General features: G+C 44.2%; 1 protein-coding gene and 1 long non-coding RNA gene across 2 annotated transcripts; both read right to left on the bottom strand.

Moving 5' to 3' along the window:
- Nucleotides 1-2,161: 2,161 nt before the first annotated feature.
- LOC127749477 (capping protein inhibiting regulator of actin dynamics-like) lies at nt 2,162-3,524 on the bottom strand. Its single transcript, XM_052267708.1, has 4 exons — nt 3,393-3,524; nt 3,153-3,268; nt 3,011-3,062; nt 2,162-2,898 (listed from the first exon to the last, which is right to left on the bottom strand). The coding sequence occupies exons 1-4, from the start codon at nt 3,522-3,524 to the stop codon at nt 2,419-2,421; spliced, it is 780 nt and encodes a 259-aa protein (XP_052123668.1). The 3' UTR covers nt 2,162-2,418.
- Nucleotides 3,525-12,375: 8,851 nt separating this feature from the next.
- On the bottom strand, nt 12,376-15,016 carry LOC127749473 (uncharacterized). Its single transcript, XR_008011173.1, has 3 exons — nt 14,705-15,016; nt 14,115-14,239; nt 12,376-14,028 (listed from the first exon to the last, which is right to left on the bottom strand). It is a non-coding gene; the product is annotated as an uncharacterized LOC127749473 (long non-coding RNA).
- Nucleotides 15,017-19,085: the final 4,069 nt, after the last annotated feature.

Below are 19,085 nucleotides of genomic sequence, written 5' to 3'. Positions count from 1 at the left end.
ATATACAGGCGCTAAGGCTTGTATTTTTAAATTCAATTAGGTATCAAAATATGACTGAAAATCTGCTTATCAAAATTGGAACGTTAATCGGCAATCCAGGCGGTATCTTTTGGGGTGAAAGTCGGTTACAGAAACAGAGAAATATCAGTTAAAAATGTGTTTCGCAACAGCTTTTAAACCATTTATAGTAGGTTGGGAGTATGTTATTTCGAACGCTTAGTCGCTTGAGAATAGGTTACAAAAGAGTTCAGAGTAGGTTGAGATACTGTTTCCGTGACCTGCTAAAGTCTGTTAACAGTGTGTTGAAAGTCAGTTTCCACTTTTCAAAGAATTGAGTTGTAAGTGTGTTGAGAGTCGGTTACCGATCCCCAAAGTAATCGGTTGAAAGTGTGTTTTGGGTCAGTTACCGCTCATTGAAAATATTGGTTTAAAGTGTGTTTAAAGTCGGTGGATAATGTGTTGAGAGTCCGTTACAACTCCGGGGCGCGTCCATAATTTTCCGGGGGACTGTCCCTGAATAGGAGGTTTGGGATGCGCATAATGACAATACGTCGAGTATGAGCATAATATAATTCGGACAAATTTACAGTAAAATAACGGACGTATGGTTTCGTGGCTTTTTCCTTGCACATTAAAGTGTTCGTAAGCTGGACGATTGCGTGATCTGGAGGGAAAAGGAGATTGATTAGGCTGAGCAGATACTATTTGCTAAAAGACACAAAGATACAGGTGAGGTCGCCGGGCCGCTGGCTAGGGGGCAGACACACACAACTCTCTGCTTTTGGCACCTCTCTCTCTCATTCGCATGTGCGCAGAGGTCGCGAGATCAGTGGGGCCGCGCGGTTTGCCGGCGATGTCACGTAGCGGCCCAACTCGGGTCTCAAACCGAACTGTCGTTGCTGACCTGCGCCTAGTGGTCCTCCTGTGAGAGGTACGCAGAGCAGTCGAGCGGCAGCCAATCACAGCGCTTTGGTGTTCCACGGGCGCGGCCATACCCCAAAATCACCCTGTGCGAGGCTAGAAGCGGCCATAACCTCCCTCGCTCCACCTCGAGTTTTCAGATATTAATTTCTTTCACAATTCTCTTCGCACCGCCGCGAGACATGACTCATTTTAAATGTGAGACTTGCAGGAGCTCATAAATTATATAACTCGCCCGCTTTTAGCCAAAATCTGTTGATAACAACGATTACCAAGCGCAGAGCTATCGCGCGCTTTCTGCTAGTCCTAGTCTCGCACAGGGGGTCTCCAGCCCCATGGAACACCAGCCGCCAGCTCTGCGTACCTCTCACAGGAGGGCCACTACCTGCGCCCGCTCGCTTCTCCTCCAGCTTGGCTCGCCGGCTCGCCGCCGTCTTCGTCGTGCTGGCGGTGGCGAAGTCCGTACCGAGCGCCCAGGCCTTGCATCCTGTCCGCTCGGGTGCTGCCGACGCCACCCCGCGCGCACTGAGTCCTAGGTGAGGGGGGCGCGGGGGAGCCGCCGAGCAACGTGTTAAAACGGCGGGAATGAAAAAGACGGTTGGTGGGGGGCATTATAACGGACTTGAAACTAACAATTCTAGGTTGAAAAGCGATTCAGATACGGTAACAGGTCGAAAGAAAAAGCGGTTTAGAACAGGTTTTGGTAACCGACTTAATACGCACAATACTCGGTTGTAAGTGTGTTGAGAATCGGTTACAGGGCGGAAGGAAAAGCGGCTGAGACGAGGGCTGAGAACAGGTTTAGTAACCGACTTTCAACGCACAATACTCGGTTGTAAGTCTGTTGAGAATCGGTTACAGGGCAGAAGTAAAAGCGGCTGAGAACAGGTTGCAGTAACCGACTTAATACGCACAATACTTGGTTGTAAGTGTGTTGAGAATCGGTTGCAGGGCGGAAGGAAAAGCGGTTGAGAACAGGTTTCGGTAACCGACTTTCAACGCACCATACTCGGTTGAGCAGCGGTTGACAGTCGGTTACGGCACACGAGGAAAAAGCTGTTTATAACACGTTGCAGTAACATACTTTGTACGCACAACACTATGCGGAAAGTGTGTTCAGAAGCGGTTAAAATGCTGTTACACGCCGGTAACTGCTTCTAAACCTACTATCAACCTTCCTTCAACATAGTATTATTGTCAATGAATAGTATTATTGACAATGAATTGAATTGAACCGTACAATGCTGTCTCAATGAAATGATTACTTACTTCAACAGAAGTTATTTAACTTGACATATGTTGACCCAGGGTAGGCAGTAGTTCTGAAATTTTTCTTAGACATTGAAACGAGTAGCTATTTTCTGCGCTTGTGTGGAACTTCAAGCTGTAGGGGCCCTGGTAGTTTTGCTTGAAGTACTGGGACATGCACTTCTTTCATTCCCTTGTCTATACATGCATATAAACGTCTAAATCTTTCACTCTCAATTTTTTCTTGACTTAACTCTTCTTTTTTTTTTCCAACTCTTCTTTTAATTCATCCATTTCCTTCTTCAATTTCTCTTCCTCTTTCTTCTTCCTATCTCTTTCCCTCTGCCATTTCCTTTCCTCTTCTTTCTTCTCCTCTATTACCCTCTTCAATTTCCTTTCCTCTTCTTTCGCCTTTTCTTTTTCCACAATCAATAACTTCACTTGCTCCTCCAACTCCTCGGCCTTTTTCTTATATTTGCTGGCTCGTCTCGCCTGCTCCACCACCTCCTCCACCCTCTTCTCTTCTGCCTCCTGTCTCCGCTTCCTCGATTCATTTCTCTGCACCATCGCCTGCTTACACCTTTCCTCTGCCGCCTCTCTCACCCTCTCCGCCTCTGCACACCTTCCCCTTACCACCTCCAACTCTTGCTTCAAACATTTATTTTGGTAGAAGAATTTTCTTATTATTTTAGATCCTTCTTCATTCATAATGACTAGCCCTTCCACCTCCTGGGTAACAGAAATTAATATCAGAATGCAGCAAACAGAAAAAAATACCAACCAACTGCAACACTTTACTTGCACTTTAATATGTATGTAAGTATCAAAGTAAGATATTTACCTCTGCATCCGAATCTCCATCTCCATCTGTTGGCGTGGACTTCTTAACAAGGCTCCAAATAAAATTTAAAATAAATTAGCACCACAATTAAAAGCATTTGTGCAAAATAAAGCTACATGGGAGAAGAGAAAGTTTAACACACCTTCTTAATAGCTGCACGTCCTCCTCCTTATACCCTAAGGCCTTTAAACGCTTATCGTCGGTGGCAAGTCTTTCGAACTTTTTTCTGATGGCGTTAGCCGACCGATTTGGGAAATGCTAGATAAAAAAAGATGTGGTAAACAAAACTGAGCGAATAATATAGCCGGGTAAAACAAAATAGTGTAATGAAAATAATGCTTTTTTTTGTTCTTTCCCTATGAGATAAATACTGAAAACTTACCAGCTCTTGGAGTTCGTCGAAAATAGGTTTAGGGTCATTTCTATAGATTTCTATATGTTTTTTGATTTTCTCAATTATCAGCTTTTCTTCTTTATCTTGGTATTTGTACTTGTTTTTCGGCGAGGTAGACATCCTTAAAAAAAAAAAAATATAATCAAGGGAGACGTTAGACGAAAAACTGGCCTGCTGGCCGGTAACGAGACAGTCCAGCTCCAAAAGCAAATTCAAAATATTTTAAATTCAATTAGGTATCAAAATATGACTGAAAATCTGCTTATCAAAATTGGAACGTTAATCGGCAATATCAGCAACGGCACCCTTTATCAACAAGCAGGCCCGCCCTTCCGCCAAACGAAGTTGCCAGCTCCGCTTCGCTGCGCCGGCAACTCCGTTCAGCAGGGACCGGGCCTGCTTGGCCTGCCGGCGGCGATGGTCGGGCCGGCGGCGATGGTCGGGCCTGCGGCCCGACCATATCTGTCACACGATTTGCTGAAGAACATGATCGAATGATGTAGCGGGCCTTCGGCCCGCTTAAACCCGTCGTCTTTGAGTTTGCCCCAAAGACTCGAGAAAGGGATGTAACTGTGAAGCACCGCGACTACAACCCACCCTTCTGCTTAGAGAACGTTTTTTGGGGGAGGGGGGAGAGTTTCCTCTCTATTTTGCGGTTTGTAGACCCGTTTCTACAACTTATTGTTCACTATGGCAATTTTTAGCTTATTTCCGTCAAAAGAGACCCTCGAGCGCCTAAATGGTTAGAGATAGAGCGAAACGAGCGAAATTTTCAGCCAGAGGCCTCTACTTTCACGAGTTAAAATACTGCTTTTAGGGAGAATTTTTCTACCTTACCCCTATTCACACCCTTAGGGGTGGTTGCCAGGATTTGCCGTATGCGTTTCGTTCTCTAGGAGTGGACCTTAAGATACCCTGAAAATTTCAAGTCGCTAGCACATCTCCTTCTAGTGGAACAGACAGACACACAGACAGACAGACAGACAGACACGGGGTCGTTTGCATAAGCCCGCTGGATAGCTTTTTCAAAGCAGAAGGGCGGGCTAAAAAACGGGTACAGACAGGGACTGTTTATTGTCTAATAGATAAATTTAGACAACAAAAGAAAGAAAATGATGCTAGAACCAGCATTCAAATTTTGCCTATTTCGTAATTTTACTGCGCTAAAACTAGCACATTTCATATTTCAGAGCGCTGTGGTTCAAATTTATAATTTGAGACTCGGGATCACTTGTCAAGTGTACGGGCAATGTGGGGCCCGTTGTCGATTGCGCTTTAAGAGGGCAGGGGTCGGGGCGCGGGGCGCGAGATTTTTTTTCCTGGTGGTTCGGATTCTCGTCCACCAGGTTACCTCCCGAGAGAGGAAGCGCTGCGGCTGCATTACTCAAGAGGTTCAAGTGAGGGTCGGGCGGCTCATTATGACCCGGTGCAGGGCGCGGCGCGAAGCAAATGCAGTAAATTATGTTTACACACTAGAAATATACTAATGTTACCGCGGAAACGTTTCATCATGTGACCAAACCCGGTAACGTTTCCTGATGCAACCAACCCCATGCAAAAGGATAGGGCCATCACAAACTGGTTGCATCACCAAACGTTACATCGACCTGGTTTGGTTGCGTCAAGAAACGTAACGTTGGTGACATTAGTTTTTCCAGTGCAACTCCAGCAGAGTGATGGCAGGGGACTGCCGCCGGGCTTGGCACGGACAAACGGACACGGACGGAAAGCCTCCCCCCCATAGCATCTCAAAATATAATATTATAACGCAACGAGAACCGGCAATCTTTCTCAAAACGATCTGCTTGGCTGCCAAACCAAAAGAGTCCGATCTGCTTTGCTGCTGAACCAAAAGAGTGCGATCTGCTTCGCTGCCAAACCAAAAGAGCCCGATCTGCTTCGCTGCCAAACCAAAAGAGTTCGATCTGCTTTCGGCGCTCGTCGACCGCTCCGCATAAACTCTATGATATCTCGAAGCTTGTGAAGCGAAAGGGTATATGTTTTAGGGTGTACACATTCGTAAAGGACAGGGTAACAGGCTATAGTCTTTTTATGTTGCGTATATTCAAAATATACGAGGAGTTATAGCCCTCCAAAGATGCCTGACTTTCCAAGGCAGAAAAGCAGATCGAACTCTTTTGGTTCGGCAGCAAAGCAGATCGGACTCTTTTGGTTTGGCAGCCAAGCAGATCGAACTCTTTTGGTTCAGCAGCAAAGCAGATCGGACTCTTTTGTTAGGGCGCATCGGTCTGAGGTGTGATTATTTGAATCCTTGCTATGACAGTGCTCCCAAAGGTTTCTACTCGCGCCTGCAAAGTGGAGAATCGGCCAACCCGCGAAGCACCTTTATTAAGTGGATGTCGCATAGCTCGGGGAGTGAGGGATGATTCAGAAAGTACAGTACTCCCGTCATGTCATTCGCCGATACCTGGGGCGTATAAAGTTAAGTACGCGTGAGCGTTCACGTGAAGTGAGCGCTGACGTGAGAGATGTGCGGCACCTTATAATAAGCGAAATTTGCCAATATTTTTGAAGAATTACGATCTCCGTACTCTCCTCTTTGCAAAAATGTATGGGTTTGTCAATTTTCAGGTCATTTGGCTTAGTATAGAGCCCCTCTCCTTTCGCAATCCGACGCTCATCTCATACGTGAGCGCTCAGGCGTGCCGAACTTATACTAAGCCAAATGACCTGAAAATTGACAAAACTATACATTTTTGGAAAGAAGAGAGTACGGAGATTGTAATTCTTCAAAAATATTGGCAATATCGCTTACTATAAGGCACCGCACATCTCTTACGTGAGCGCTCACTTCACGTGAACGCTCACGCGTATTTACCTTTACACGCCCCTGCGAAAGTGCCCGTGGCGCCTGATCGGTAGGCAACAGGGGCCGAGCTCGACGCAGGAGCGGATAAAGGCCCGGCTGACAGAGGGGGCGATGCATTGTCGGTTGCCTACGGAGGTTTTGAGGCGCAAATTGCCTACCTTTCAGGCGGCTCTCGAGAGACGACAGAGGGGGCGATCGCCCTCCCACCCCCACCCATAATCCGCGCGCCTGGCTCGACGTACTTGCTGGACGATCCCTTAGGGAACGGCTGGCGTCACCCCGGGGAAGGAGAAAAGGAATTCTATCGATGTGGAGAAAATTCTGATGCACGCTGTGGATAAATTTTTGCACTAGTGCACCGGACAGCATTTCACCCGAGGGGGCCACCACTTCGATTGAGGATGTACACAGGATTACGTGATTTCAGGGATTACACGTCAATTTTGAGTGATTACACGTGAGTTACGTTGAATTTTAGGCTCTAAAACAATCAAATTTGGACAATAAAGTAAAATTTAGTGATAATTTTTTAAAATTTGGACAAGGATTACACGGAATAGATACGGATTACGTAGGGATTACACCCTCATCTGTACACAGGATTACGCGAGTGGTGACCCCCTCGATTTCACCTCCACAGTGGAGGTTTTTGGTGTGGAGGTATTTTCGCATACGCGCCGACTCTTAAGGGGGCATCCTAGTGTAGCAGGCCCAAAAATACGTGTTTTTCGCGATTTTCTTTTAAAAAATGGAAGCAAGTGGGGGGAAACTAAGTTGAGGGGGTAAAAGTACGTAACTTTCTGTGTCCAAAACTGCCAAGAAGTTGCCCGAACTCCCACGCATGCCGGAGAAACGGCCCACCAACAAACATGTGTCGCGAGTGTCGTTGTCGCACTGCGTACACGATAACTAACCTTCAAATGGTCCGATCGGGCCAACTCATGTGTCTGCGTGTTGTTTACACTTGCCGCTATCGCATGAACCTCCAACTTTGGAAACAAATGATTTTTACTATTTTTTTGAATACTCTAAACCTTTAGTTTTCTAAAATTAGGGTAAAATTTTAACTTTGCGATTTTTTTTTATAAGGTTCTAGTTGCCCGAGCTCAAAACTGGAGGTTCATGCGATAGCCACACTATCTGAGAGCTCACACAAAAAATTTGAACCCGATCGGACAATTCGTTCGGCAGATATCGTGTACGCAGTGCGACAACGACTTTTGCGACACATGTTTGTTGGTGGGCCGTTTCTCCGGCATGCGTGGGAGTTCGGGCAACTTCTTGGCAGTTTTGGACACAGAAAGTTACGTACTTTTACCCCCTCAACTTAGTTTCCCCCCACTTGCTTCCATTTTTAAAAAATCGCGAAAAACACGTATTTTTGGGCATGCTACACTAGGATGCCCCCTTAAGTTGGCACCGCCCATAGCCGATGGAAATTAGTGCTACCTCTCATCATTTAGTGCTCAATTAGTGCTTTCGAACGGTCCTATTTTTAGAATTAGTGCTACAAAGGCTAGCGTCCAAAACGATTAAGAATGTCGGCGGTGCCAGCATCACGCGAGCATCGCCCAGTTACGCTAGAAATTAGTGCTACCGCTTATCTTTTAGTGCTCAATTAGTGCTTTCGGACTGTCCTATTTTTAGAATTAGTGCTGTTAGGGCTATCGTCAAAAACGGCTAAGAACGTGGGCGGTGCCAGCTTCACGCTGCACCGCCCATTTATCTCACGGGGCCGAGACTACGACCATTCTAACCGGAGAATTAGTGCTCTTCAGATATCAACTCAACAAAATTAGTGCTCACATCCTTAGCCCCTAAATCTGGGGTCAAAACCAGCATCGCGCCTCCGAAGTAGTGGGTAGGCAACCCGCTTCGACCAGCACCGCCCACTGAAGCTAGAAATTAGTGCTGCAGCTCATCTTTTAGTGCTCAACTAGTGCTTTCGAGCTGTCCTATTGTCACAATTAGTGCTACGAAGCCTACCGTAAAAAACAAAGGTAAATATGGGCGGTGTCAGCTTTACGCTGCACCGCCCACTCATCCCAAAATGCCGAGACTAAGACCATTCTAACCGGGAGAGTTAGTGCTCTTCAGATATCAACTCAACAAAATTAGTGCTCACATCCTTAGCCCCTAAATCTGGGGTCAAAACCGGCATCGCGCCTGCGAAGTGGTGGGTAGGCAACCCGCGTTGACCAGCACCGCCCATTCACGCTAGAAATTTGTGCTGCAGCTCATCCTTTAGTGCTCAATTAGTGCTTTCGAACTGTACTAGTGTCCTAATTAGTGCTAGCAAAACCGGGTCGAAAAACGTGGGTAGGCACAATTGGAATCTGAAATCAAATCCTCGATGCGGTTAGGGAGAAAAGGACCGGCTGACAGGGGGGCGGTAAGCAAGTTGCCTTTATTCAGGGTTCTTGTGGCTGAAATTGACAATTGCCTACCTTTCAGGCGGCTATCTAGGGCCGACAGGGGGACGATCCCCCCGCCCTCACCCCTTAATATGCGCGCATGCTGTAAACTCAGACGCGTATCTACTGGATATACCGGAGTGACGTGTCTCGTCTCGTTTCCAAAGATTGGCGAATTTTATCGTTGCCCAGTTAGAGAGATAATCGTTTTAGTCGTTCCACGTAAATGTTAACTATAAAACATTAAACCATGTGAGGAATGGTTTTAGATCATCGCTCCATATAGAGCATATTTGAGCGAGGGGGCCAACCCCTTAAATTTACGATGTACCCACGCAATTATAGGGATTACATGTGGCTCCGTTTGGCTCTATCTCTTACCGTTTAGGAACTGGAGGGTCTTTTTTGACGCAAATAAGCTCAAAATTGCTATAGTGAACTGTGAGTTGTAGAAGAAGCCATCAAATCGCAAAATAGGAATGAAACTTTTCCCCACCCCTCCAAAAACTAACTTAAGCATAAGGGTGGGTTGTAGTCGGAGTCGCGGTGCTTCATAGCCGCAATAGCCGTTACATCCCTTTCTCATGTCTACGGGGCAAATTTTAAAGACGATAGGTTTTAGCAGGCCGAAGGCCCGTTACACCATTCGATTATGTTCTGAAATCGTGTGACAGAAATGGTCGTTCCGGAGGCCCGACCATCGCCGCCGGCAGTCCAAGCGGCCCCTGCGGAACGGAGGGTTGGTGGAAGGGCGGGCCTGCTTGTTCCGTCGTAAAACACCTGTTAAAGGTAGCAATTTTTTAGTCGTGTGTGTGTTTCGAAGCTACCGAAAGGACTTTGGCAAAATTTTTACGAATGTTCCGCCGTGAAATCCCAGATTTTTTCTGACAGTGTTCTGTAGCTAAAACCCTTAAATTTCAGTAATTAGGTTCAGTAGTATTTTTCAAAATTAGCTTAAGTATTACACGGATTACATTGGGATTACACTTCCTTTTGTACAGAGAAGAGTTGGCCCACTCGCTTTTTTGAGCGACGTTGGATAGGAAAATGAAGCAATGTTCTCAAAACATCATCGCGTTCTCCCTAACAGAGTTCTCAGACGGGTGGGCGCGCTCCGCCCGCTGCCGCCTGGCTCTCTGTTGCCAGAGCGCCCCGCCCGACCCGGCCCTCACTAGCCGGGCGGGGCGGCGGCCCGGCCCGGTCCACAGACGGGTAGGCTCAGCACCCGCTCCGCCCGCCACTGTCGGCCTCAGATCGACAGGAGATGGAGTGGCGTAGTGTTCCTTGCCCTCGCCCGGCCCGGCTCGGCATGGCTCGGCGCCTCAGCCTCTGAACTAGCGCGCGCGCTTCATTCGAATTAGGTACTGGACGCGTGATAACACATCGGGATAGGCCATTGAGAAAAAACAATATTTTAATGTAGTACGTGAGGAAAATGAGTTCGAAAACAATTTGTCATGTGCAAAACAAAAAAAAAAACTGTCTTTAACAACTCGTAATTTATTTATTTTTTATTTTTATTTTTGAGATACGACCCCAGAAAAATGATGGAGTTCAAGTGCTTGGGAGACAATCTGTTACGCCTCTTGTTCAGGACAAACCCTGCCTTCGACCATACGCGCTCACTGGGAGTGGCTGTTGCTAGCTGACCCAACTCTCTGAGAGCCAGTTTCGCTAGTTTAGGCAGTCCGTCAGGTCGGTCCTGGAATCCCGTACAGAAAAATTTAGATCGTGAGCGTCTCGGGGTGAGTTACCTACGAGTCATTGAGGAGAGACCGCAGAGGTTTTCTCGAGACAGTTTCGAGGCGATGTATGAGACGTTATGCAGTTGTTATTGAGGTGCCCTCGAGACATTCTCGAGGTGGGCAGAACGCCTCGACTGCGTCTGCATTATGTCTCGTTTTGGAGATATTTTCGAGTCAGAATCGAGACAACCGCTGGAGACCGAATGGAGCCGCCAGTGAGACGACGCAGAGCCACCCACTGGGAGTTCTCGGCGCTCCCTGGAACTCCCACGAGACACCGGCGAGATCGATTGGATACCATAGGGAGATCGCGTGGGAACAGTTTGGAGACAACGCGGAGACGGCCCGTAGCCCAGTGCAGGGGCCCTCGAGGCGTGGCGGAGCCCGCTTTGAGACATTCTGGAGACCCTCTCTAGCCATCGTAAAAAGTACCCCTGTCTCCCCATTTCCTCCCCGCCCCCGTCAAAATTGCGGCAGGTGAGGGCAGTTTGCCTGCGTGACAGCGCCTGTCTACCGGGAATGGGCACCGTTAATAAGCAGACACAAATAAATTTACTATCCATTCAAAATTTAATAGATTTCATACCTTTCGGACAGGCGTAATATTTACAAAACAGTCACAAAATTAACATATTATCACAGCCGAAGCATGGACATGCTTTCAAAAACAAACATAAAGTAACTTGCGATATAACAATTTAAACCGAAATAAATAAATCAGTCTTGTCACAAATTGAAAATATAAGGACTAGTGAAGGTCAATGTACACACTGTCAGGCGGTTGGTATTGCCACTGCTGCAGGCCAACTAGGGGTGGTGGTAGATAATCTAAACCCATATGTTGTCCATCTACGTGGTATTCGGGGCCACCCGCGACAGCTCCAACGAAGGCCTGAGCGAGTCCACCCGCGCCAGGGCCGACGACGTCAGGGGCTCCACCCGCGGCAACTGCAGCGTTAACAGCTCCACGTGAGCTCACGACGGATGAGCGACGTGTTACACGCATAGGTGAGTTTGCTCGAGATCGAAAACACGGTCCCGGAATTAAATACAACAATATGGAAACCAGAATAAAAACTTAACAGGTTACAGTCGAACGATCTCGAGCGAACTTATCCTACGTGACGAGGGGCCTAACATTACACACCCGCGACTCCACCGGCGGCTGCACCGCCACCGGCGGCTGCACCGCCACCGGCGGCTGCACCGCCACCGGCGGCTGCACCGCCACCGGCGGCTGCACCGCCACCGGCGGCTGCGGGCCATTCTCAAAAAAGTGCAACATTTCAGTCCCTGGCACTTTATTCAAAAAGGAGAGACACGACACCACCATTCGGGGCCAAAATCTATACATTACATCGAGATAAACCTGGGCTGCAACTTGGCTTCACGAAATATGCCACCAGTGGGTTACAGGGAGGACAAATGAGCCAAAATTCACGAGTTTTGGCGTGTCCCTGGGCCCAATTTTTAACTTGTAATCGACAATATAATGAAGCAAAGGTTCAAAAAGTCTAAACCTCGAAATGTATTCGATGTAGAACTGTTCAGTGATTAATTTGCTGTAAAGAACGTCAAAATATTCCGAAAATTGGCTGAGTAATGACGTTTTGAATGTCTGTCCCTTAGTTTTGTGTTTTTCCAGTTTCAAAGACATAAATTGAGTTTAAAAACCGCGTAGGCGGTCAAGAGATTCGCCATTGGCCAAAACTGTTTCTTCAAACCATACTCTAAAAGAACCAACTCGATTTTCAAGCCCCGAACATGTTTAAACCTGATAAAATTGCTATTATCTGAGCGTACTAAGTTGAAAAACGACCCGGAAAGGCCGGGAGGACGCCCTTAGGGGGGAGGGGGGGGGGTGTAAGAGTGGCAAAGTAGCGGGGGCCGGGCGCCAGGGAAATGAGAAGGGGTTACATGGAGGACACCGATGGGGGAAGGAAAGGACAGAAGGTTACAGGAAGGACACATGTGGTTACATGGGGGACAAGGAGGTTACACAGAGGACATTGGGGTTACACGGAGGACACTGGCGGGTGAAGGGAAGGAGAAACGGTGCAGGGAGGACATTTTGGTTACAAGAAGGACATTTTGGGTACAAGAAGGACATTTTGGCTACACAGAGGACATTGGAGAGTAAACACGGTACACGGGGGACGTGGGTGGTTAAAACAGGTCATCGGGTTACAGGGAGGACACTAATTGAGAAAGTGGGGTTAAGGAGGCACTCGGAAGGCGTGGATGGTTACAGGGAGGACATACAGTTTTAGAGAAGTCACACTCACACGAATAATACAGTTGCATATTTAAGTCGCCCTCTCCCCACAGTCCGCTGTACAAACAGCGCCAGTCTAGCGACCATAACACGAACCACTTCTCACGCCGTGCAACTGTGACAACTATCAAGAGATGGCGCCACCTGGTGGTCCGGGCGTCGACCAATCATAAGCGAGGGAGGAATAGTGGGCGATGTTCAAATCACAACGCAGCCGCAGCCGTTGATGTTCCTTTTCTCTCGCCGTGTGGGTAAGTTTTGTCTATTTGTAATTTTCATAATAGTTTGCACTACAGTATGAGGAAACCTTGAGAGAGGGCCTTCTTTGGAAACACAGTATATCACTTATCTTTAGTTTGTCAATTTCTGAACTGACAAAGAAGTCTGTCCCTGGTCACATGCTTCTTAACCTGTTACGTTTTGTAAGATATTTAAAGTATAAAAACCATAAATCGTTCATTTCATTTTACCTTGTTCAGCACAGCACATCCATTAAACACAAAAGACTCACTTTAAGTCATTTGACATCAAGCTAGTATCACTTGCTAGTCAAATTTTTAGGCAGAAAGAGACTCACTTTGACAGTCAAAAACAGTCAAATGACTGAAAGTGAGTTTTTCCTGTTCATTGGGCAGGCATGCTGGCTACCATAATTTACATTCCCTGATTTAAGATATAATTAAATTCTCTAAAAATAGTTGCATAATTAATGGCAGGTGTTTGGTTTTTCATATTGGCAGCTGCTGCAAAAATGAATAGCAAGCAAAAAAATGCTGAGAAGATGCGCAATTATAGGGCTAAAAAAAAGAATGATCCAGAGTTTATTCGAAAACGTAGAGAAGGTGATAGGGCCAGATACGCTAAGCAAACCATATCGAGTGAAACAAGGGCCAAATGGAGAGATAACAAAAGGGAGCAAAGGTGGAAGAAAAGGGTAAGATTCCATGACCAGAGTTCTTAATTCTATTATCTAATTTACACGCATATGCTATGATAGCTTCTAGTATTGAATACCACTGAGAATAACACTCCTTTGTCTTAATTGTAGGAAGATAAAGAGAATGTCGCTCCCCAGAGAAGAAGTTTGCGGATCCAAGCCAATGAGGTACAACTTATTTTAATTTGAGAAATATAATATTGCGTGTTAAAGAAAAGATTACAAATTGTCATTCAGTATATCTTTATTGGTCCTTGCAGCCTATGGAAGAAATACCTGTTGAAGCAGTGTATATAGTAAGATGACATAACTACTTTGTACTTTGATAAGTTTGAACTTTGCATTCCCTTAATTGTGTTTTTACAAACCAGGATCCTACAACACCAAGCAGTTCTTTTTGTGGTAATGCTGGCTCTTCTACATCTGATGCAAACCAGGTAATTGATTAAAATTTAACTTATCAAACAGTAAGAAAACTAAGTTTTATATTTCATCAGATTAATACTTACTTTTCTTTTCACCTTTGTTCTTAACCAGGACATGTTCATTCCAACACAATGGCAAACATCTGGCAGTGCAGAAAATATACCAGCTTTGATGTCCCATTCTACACCCTTTCCTTCACTTGATGATCCTGAAACAAACCAGGTAATTAGCCAAACCAACATCAAATTTTAATTTTAAAATGCTGGTTGAATTTCTTAATACTTTGGTAAATTTTTCTAATTCTTGTCTTTTCTTTCCAAGGCTCTAACCATGTCAGCAAGCTGGAGAGATACTTTCAGTTTACTGGATACGCCAACATCTTCACACAGTAATGACGAGCAAGCAAAGAAGTCGCTCACCTCACCCGAGTCATTTGCGTACTCTGATGATGAGTCTGCTGGTCTGAGATCAGAGTCTGATGATAAGGTATTTAACAAAACTAATATTAAGACAACTAAAATATTATAATTGAGTGTTAAATTTTTCTAATTCTTGCCTTCTCTTTCCAAGGCTATAACTCTATCATTAAGTAGATCAGTTTCTTTGAGTTCACTGGATATGCCAACATCTTCACATAGTACTGACGAGCAAGCAAAGAAGTCACGTTCCTCACCTATGTCATCTGTGGATTTTTATGATGCGCCACCTGGTGAGAGAACAATGCCTGTTGCTAATTTATTCAACTCTGAAACAAACCAGGTAAAAAACATAAGTCTTATTTAAAAATTACAAAATGTTTGATTACTGGCATGATACTTAAAAACTTTCCTGATATCTTAGGCAGATGAAGTGAGAAGATCATCCAGGAAAAAGAAGATTACAGTCGAGGTGGAGAATTTTCTTAAAACTGGAGGGAAGCGGCACAAGAGGAAATGCACATCAGCCCTTCCAAGTGGGGCAGAAGCTCCTACGATAGCAAAATTAAAACATCGAATCAGTTCAATTGAAAAGACAAAGAAAAACCTTGCACGAAAAGCCAAGTGTATGAGGGAGAATGTAAAACTTAAGAAGGAGAATGCCCGTTTAAAGAAACTTTACGAAAAAATTAAGAAGAGGTATTATAGATTATTGAAGAAAACAAAGACGACCAAGAAATCATCACAGCTTGACATGTGGATACAAGACCCTGCAATACCAACAGGAGTGAAAAATAAATTAATTGAACACCATGTTTTAGAAAAGCAGATTGCAACTGTTTACAAAACTCAAAAAGGATACAAGGAAAAGAATCATTTAAGAAAACTATTTCATGGTAGTAAAATTACTCGGAAGTACAGAAAAATATCTTACCTAAGGAAGTTCGCCCCCCAGAGAGCAAGTAGAGGAAGAAATAACCTTTCAGTAGCTGGAACTAGAAGAAAGAAAATATCTGAAGATGTAATAAATTTCCTTGAAGAAGATAAACACAGCCAAATGACCTCTGGAACAAAACAAACTATAACTAGAGGCAAGGTAAAGAAACAAGTTAGATATTTGCGTGAATCTTTGATGGAATTACACCAAGAGTTCCTAAAAGCTAACAGTATTAAAGTTAGTTACTCAGTATTTTGCAGGCTAAAGCCATTTTGGATAATTCCTCCTAAACATGATAAAAGTGACACTTGTCTGTGCAAGGTTCATGAAAATTTTGAATTCCTTCTGAAAAAACTACATACTGAAAAGGTGTTGTCAGACTCATCGTCAAAAAGCTTTGTGAGCTCTGTTACCTGTGATGCAGCTAATATTGCCTGTATGTTGAGGGAATGTGAGATTTGCCAATTCAAATCTCCATCATATAGTGAAGTAGACCTGCGAAAAAGAGTAACATATTGTCAGTGGGCCACAAAACAAGTAGAATACACAGAGAAAAAGCAAGGCCCTGATGGAAATATTATTTTTGAATCAAGTACCAAGCCCACTACGGTATTAGAAGACATAACTTCTGAACTCATGGATGTTGTGACACTTTTGGAAAGCAAAATTGCTGATTATCTAAAACATGTGTTCTTCATGAACCACCAAAATGATGTCTTAAAGGGTAAAAGGGAGAACCTCGATTCTCATGAGTTTCACCTATGGGTTGACTTTGCTGAAAATTGGTCGACCAGAATGCCAAAGGAAATTCAGAAGATGCATTTTGCTGGCCAGAGAAAACAATTTTCTCTCCACATTTCAGTTGGTTATACCCAAGCAGCAAAAAAAAGCATGTGTTCATTTTCCACAAGCAGAGATCACTCGCCACCTGAAATCATGGCTCATCTAAAACCAGTGATTTCTCACCTCCTTGAGAAACTGGAACCATCTCACAAAATGCATTTTCAAAGTGACAGCCCAACTAATCAGTATAGGGGTAAAGATATGTTTGCATACCTTGCTGAGGTTCTTCCTGCACTTTTCCCCTCTTTGACTAGTTTCACATGGAACTATACGGAAGCAGGCCATGGGAAAGGTCCTGTGGATGGTGTTGGAGCAGCTGTAAAGTCAAAAGCCAATTGGCAAGTCAACCATGGAGTAAAGATTGACACATTTGAGAAATTTGTTGCCTGTTCTAGAAAATTAGAAAATGTTCGAATATTTGAAATAACTAATGAAGACATTCTGATTATGTGCAACCAAAGTATAAACTCAAGAACCTTCAAAGGAACAATGCTTACTCACCAAGTAACCTGGTCCAGATAAACACCAAATCAGCTGTTCTTTAATAAGTTAAGCTGCTTCCAGTGCATGCCTGGAACTAAGTGCCACCATTTCCACATTGGTATTATGGAATACACCAGCCGCCCTGAATCAGTCCAAAATAATGAAGAAAATGCAGAGAGTGTTGATACTCCTGATTTAGTAGGTGGACCTGAACCAATAAAAAAAGGCAGTTGGGTAGGTGTTACTTTCAGTGGACAACTGTACCCAGGTAAGTGTGCCAATATTTTTTGCTAACTCTGCTTTTAATTCAGGACTACAGATAGGGAAGTAATAAATGATTTTCTGTCTTTGCATTTCAGGAAAAGTATTAAAAATTATAAATGACAAAGTTACGCTAAATGTCATGATCAGTCACGAGAACTATTCCAAATTCTCATGGCCTAAGAAAGCTGACAAAAGAACGGTGACAAGAGATAAAGTAATTCAAATTACCGAACCGAAAGAAGTAGAACCATCATTTTATGTATTCTAGCAGGCACAGTTTATCAAGCTTATTTTGATGAGTTTATATTGTATTTTACAGTTCTGTTAATGTTTAGCAAACAGCATAGGAGTTTGAAGTTCTACAAACTCATTTTTATTATTTTATTTAAAGATATTTTATACTTTTGTTAATTTTCTATTCACTGTTGTTTCCTAATTGTTTTTGGAAAAGCTATTTTTAAGTTATCAAAAGAACTTTGATTTTAAGTCAACATCATGTGATATTACATAGTCAGTACTTTTGTTAATTTGCAGTATCAGACAGATAGGAATGTCTGCAAAGTTACCTATTTTAATTATGAAAGCGGGCAGTAAACCTGAGCCGCCAATCTCTATTTCATTTGTTTCTAATTCCGTTTTTTAACATTCCTTCTATGACAGTCTTTTAATTTTCTGTTCACAGCAGTTTAAATCTTCAAAAATCTTGTAGTTCTAGGAAAGCTATTTTTAATTTATCAAAAGAACTTTGATTTTAAGTCAATATTATGTGATATGACATAGTCAGTAGTTTTGTTAATTTGTAGTACATGACAGATAGGAATGTCTGCTACCTTATCTATTTCATTTATGACAGCGGGCAGTAAACCTTGCCAACTTTTGAGTTTTAACTGTATCCAAAATTAAACTAGCTGATCAATTCTTGGTTGATTTTTTGCCCATTCCGCTTTTTATTTACCTTTCAGGAGACACCATATCACACAAAAAGAAACAAAATTGATCTGCATCTGCACCACTGCATCTAAGTTCATTAATGTAAAAAGCATTAACAGAACCTAATCATTATGTACATAAAACAATCAAACATGCATTGATTACCTCAGGACACACTAATGGCAAGGAGGGCGCTTCAAGTAATTAAATTTCTTTGTTTATACTTGAATAAAGGCCCATGGTAGTTAACCTCACTTACATCTTCTCTGATTCAACAAAACTCTAGTAACTGGGAACAGAATGCAGAAACATTAGTTAGCAGACAGTCGGTTCGAAAACCTATCATCATCAGTTTTTCAGATATGTGCCAAACTACAACAAATATCAAAAACCACTAAATTTGCTGTCAAACAAATCATCACTTCTAAAGTAAAACGTGATCATGGACAGACAATCAAAACAACACATACTATGGACTTAGGATTACTACATTGGCCACCACACCATAGATAGCAGCACTGGCGTCTACAGTACGGACAGACAACGCATAATACGAAACCCGGCCGAGAGATAGCGCCTCCGGCGCAAGCGGCGTCCGGACCGCCGAGCCGCTTTTGGCGCACAGGGGGTCGGGCGGGCCACCATCTTAACAGAGCTGCTCGGCGGGTTGGCCTACCCTGTAGATGGCAGGCGCTAGCATTCACTAACTTCGGATGTTACCGCCCATGTCGTACGAGTAATTTGGACTCTTCCCGGTAGCCTCTCGTGTCCTCCCTATTAACCACCAGCATCAATGATGACTTCCATCAGCTCAAATGCCCTCTCTAATTGCACAGAGTCCTCCTTGTGCTTGCACTGTCTCTCCTGTAGCCACAGTAACCCGTCACGTCCTCCCTGTAACTCTGTGTCTCCCCTGTAACCATTTGTGTCTTCCTTGTAACGATTTATGTCCAGCGTGTAACTCTGTGTCCAACCTGTAAGGTCGATGTCCTCCGTGTAACTCTCGTGTCTTCCCTGTAACTATTTGGGTCTTCCTTGTAACGGTTGATGTCCTCCGCGTAACTTTGTGTCCAACCTGTAACGGTCGGTGTCCTCCGTGTAACTCTCGTGTCTTCCCTGTAACTATTTGGGTCTTCCTTGTAACGGTTGATGTCCTCCGTGTAACTTTGTGTCCAACCTGT

The sequence above is a fragment of the Frankliniella occidentalis genome, unplaced genomic scaffold, assembly GCF_000697945.3.
Source record: "Frankliniella occidentalis isolate FOCC.00 unplaced genomic scaffold, Focc_3.1 Scaffold57, whole genome shotgun sequence".
In the NCBI taxonomy this organism is placed as follows: Eukaryota; Metazoa; Arthropoda; class Insecta; order Thysanoptera; family Thripidae; genus Frankliniella; species Frankliniella occidentalis.
This window is presented reverse-complemented; position numbering and strand designations above follow the sequence as displayed.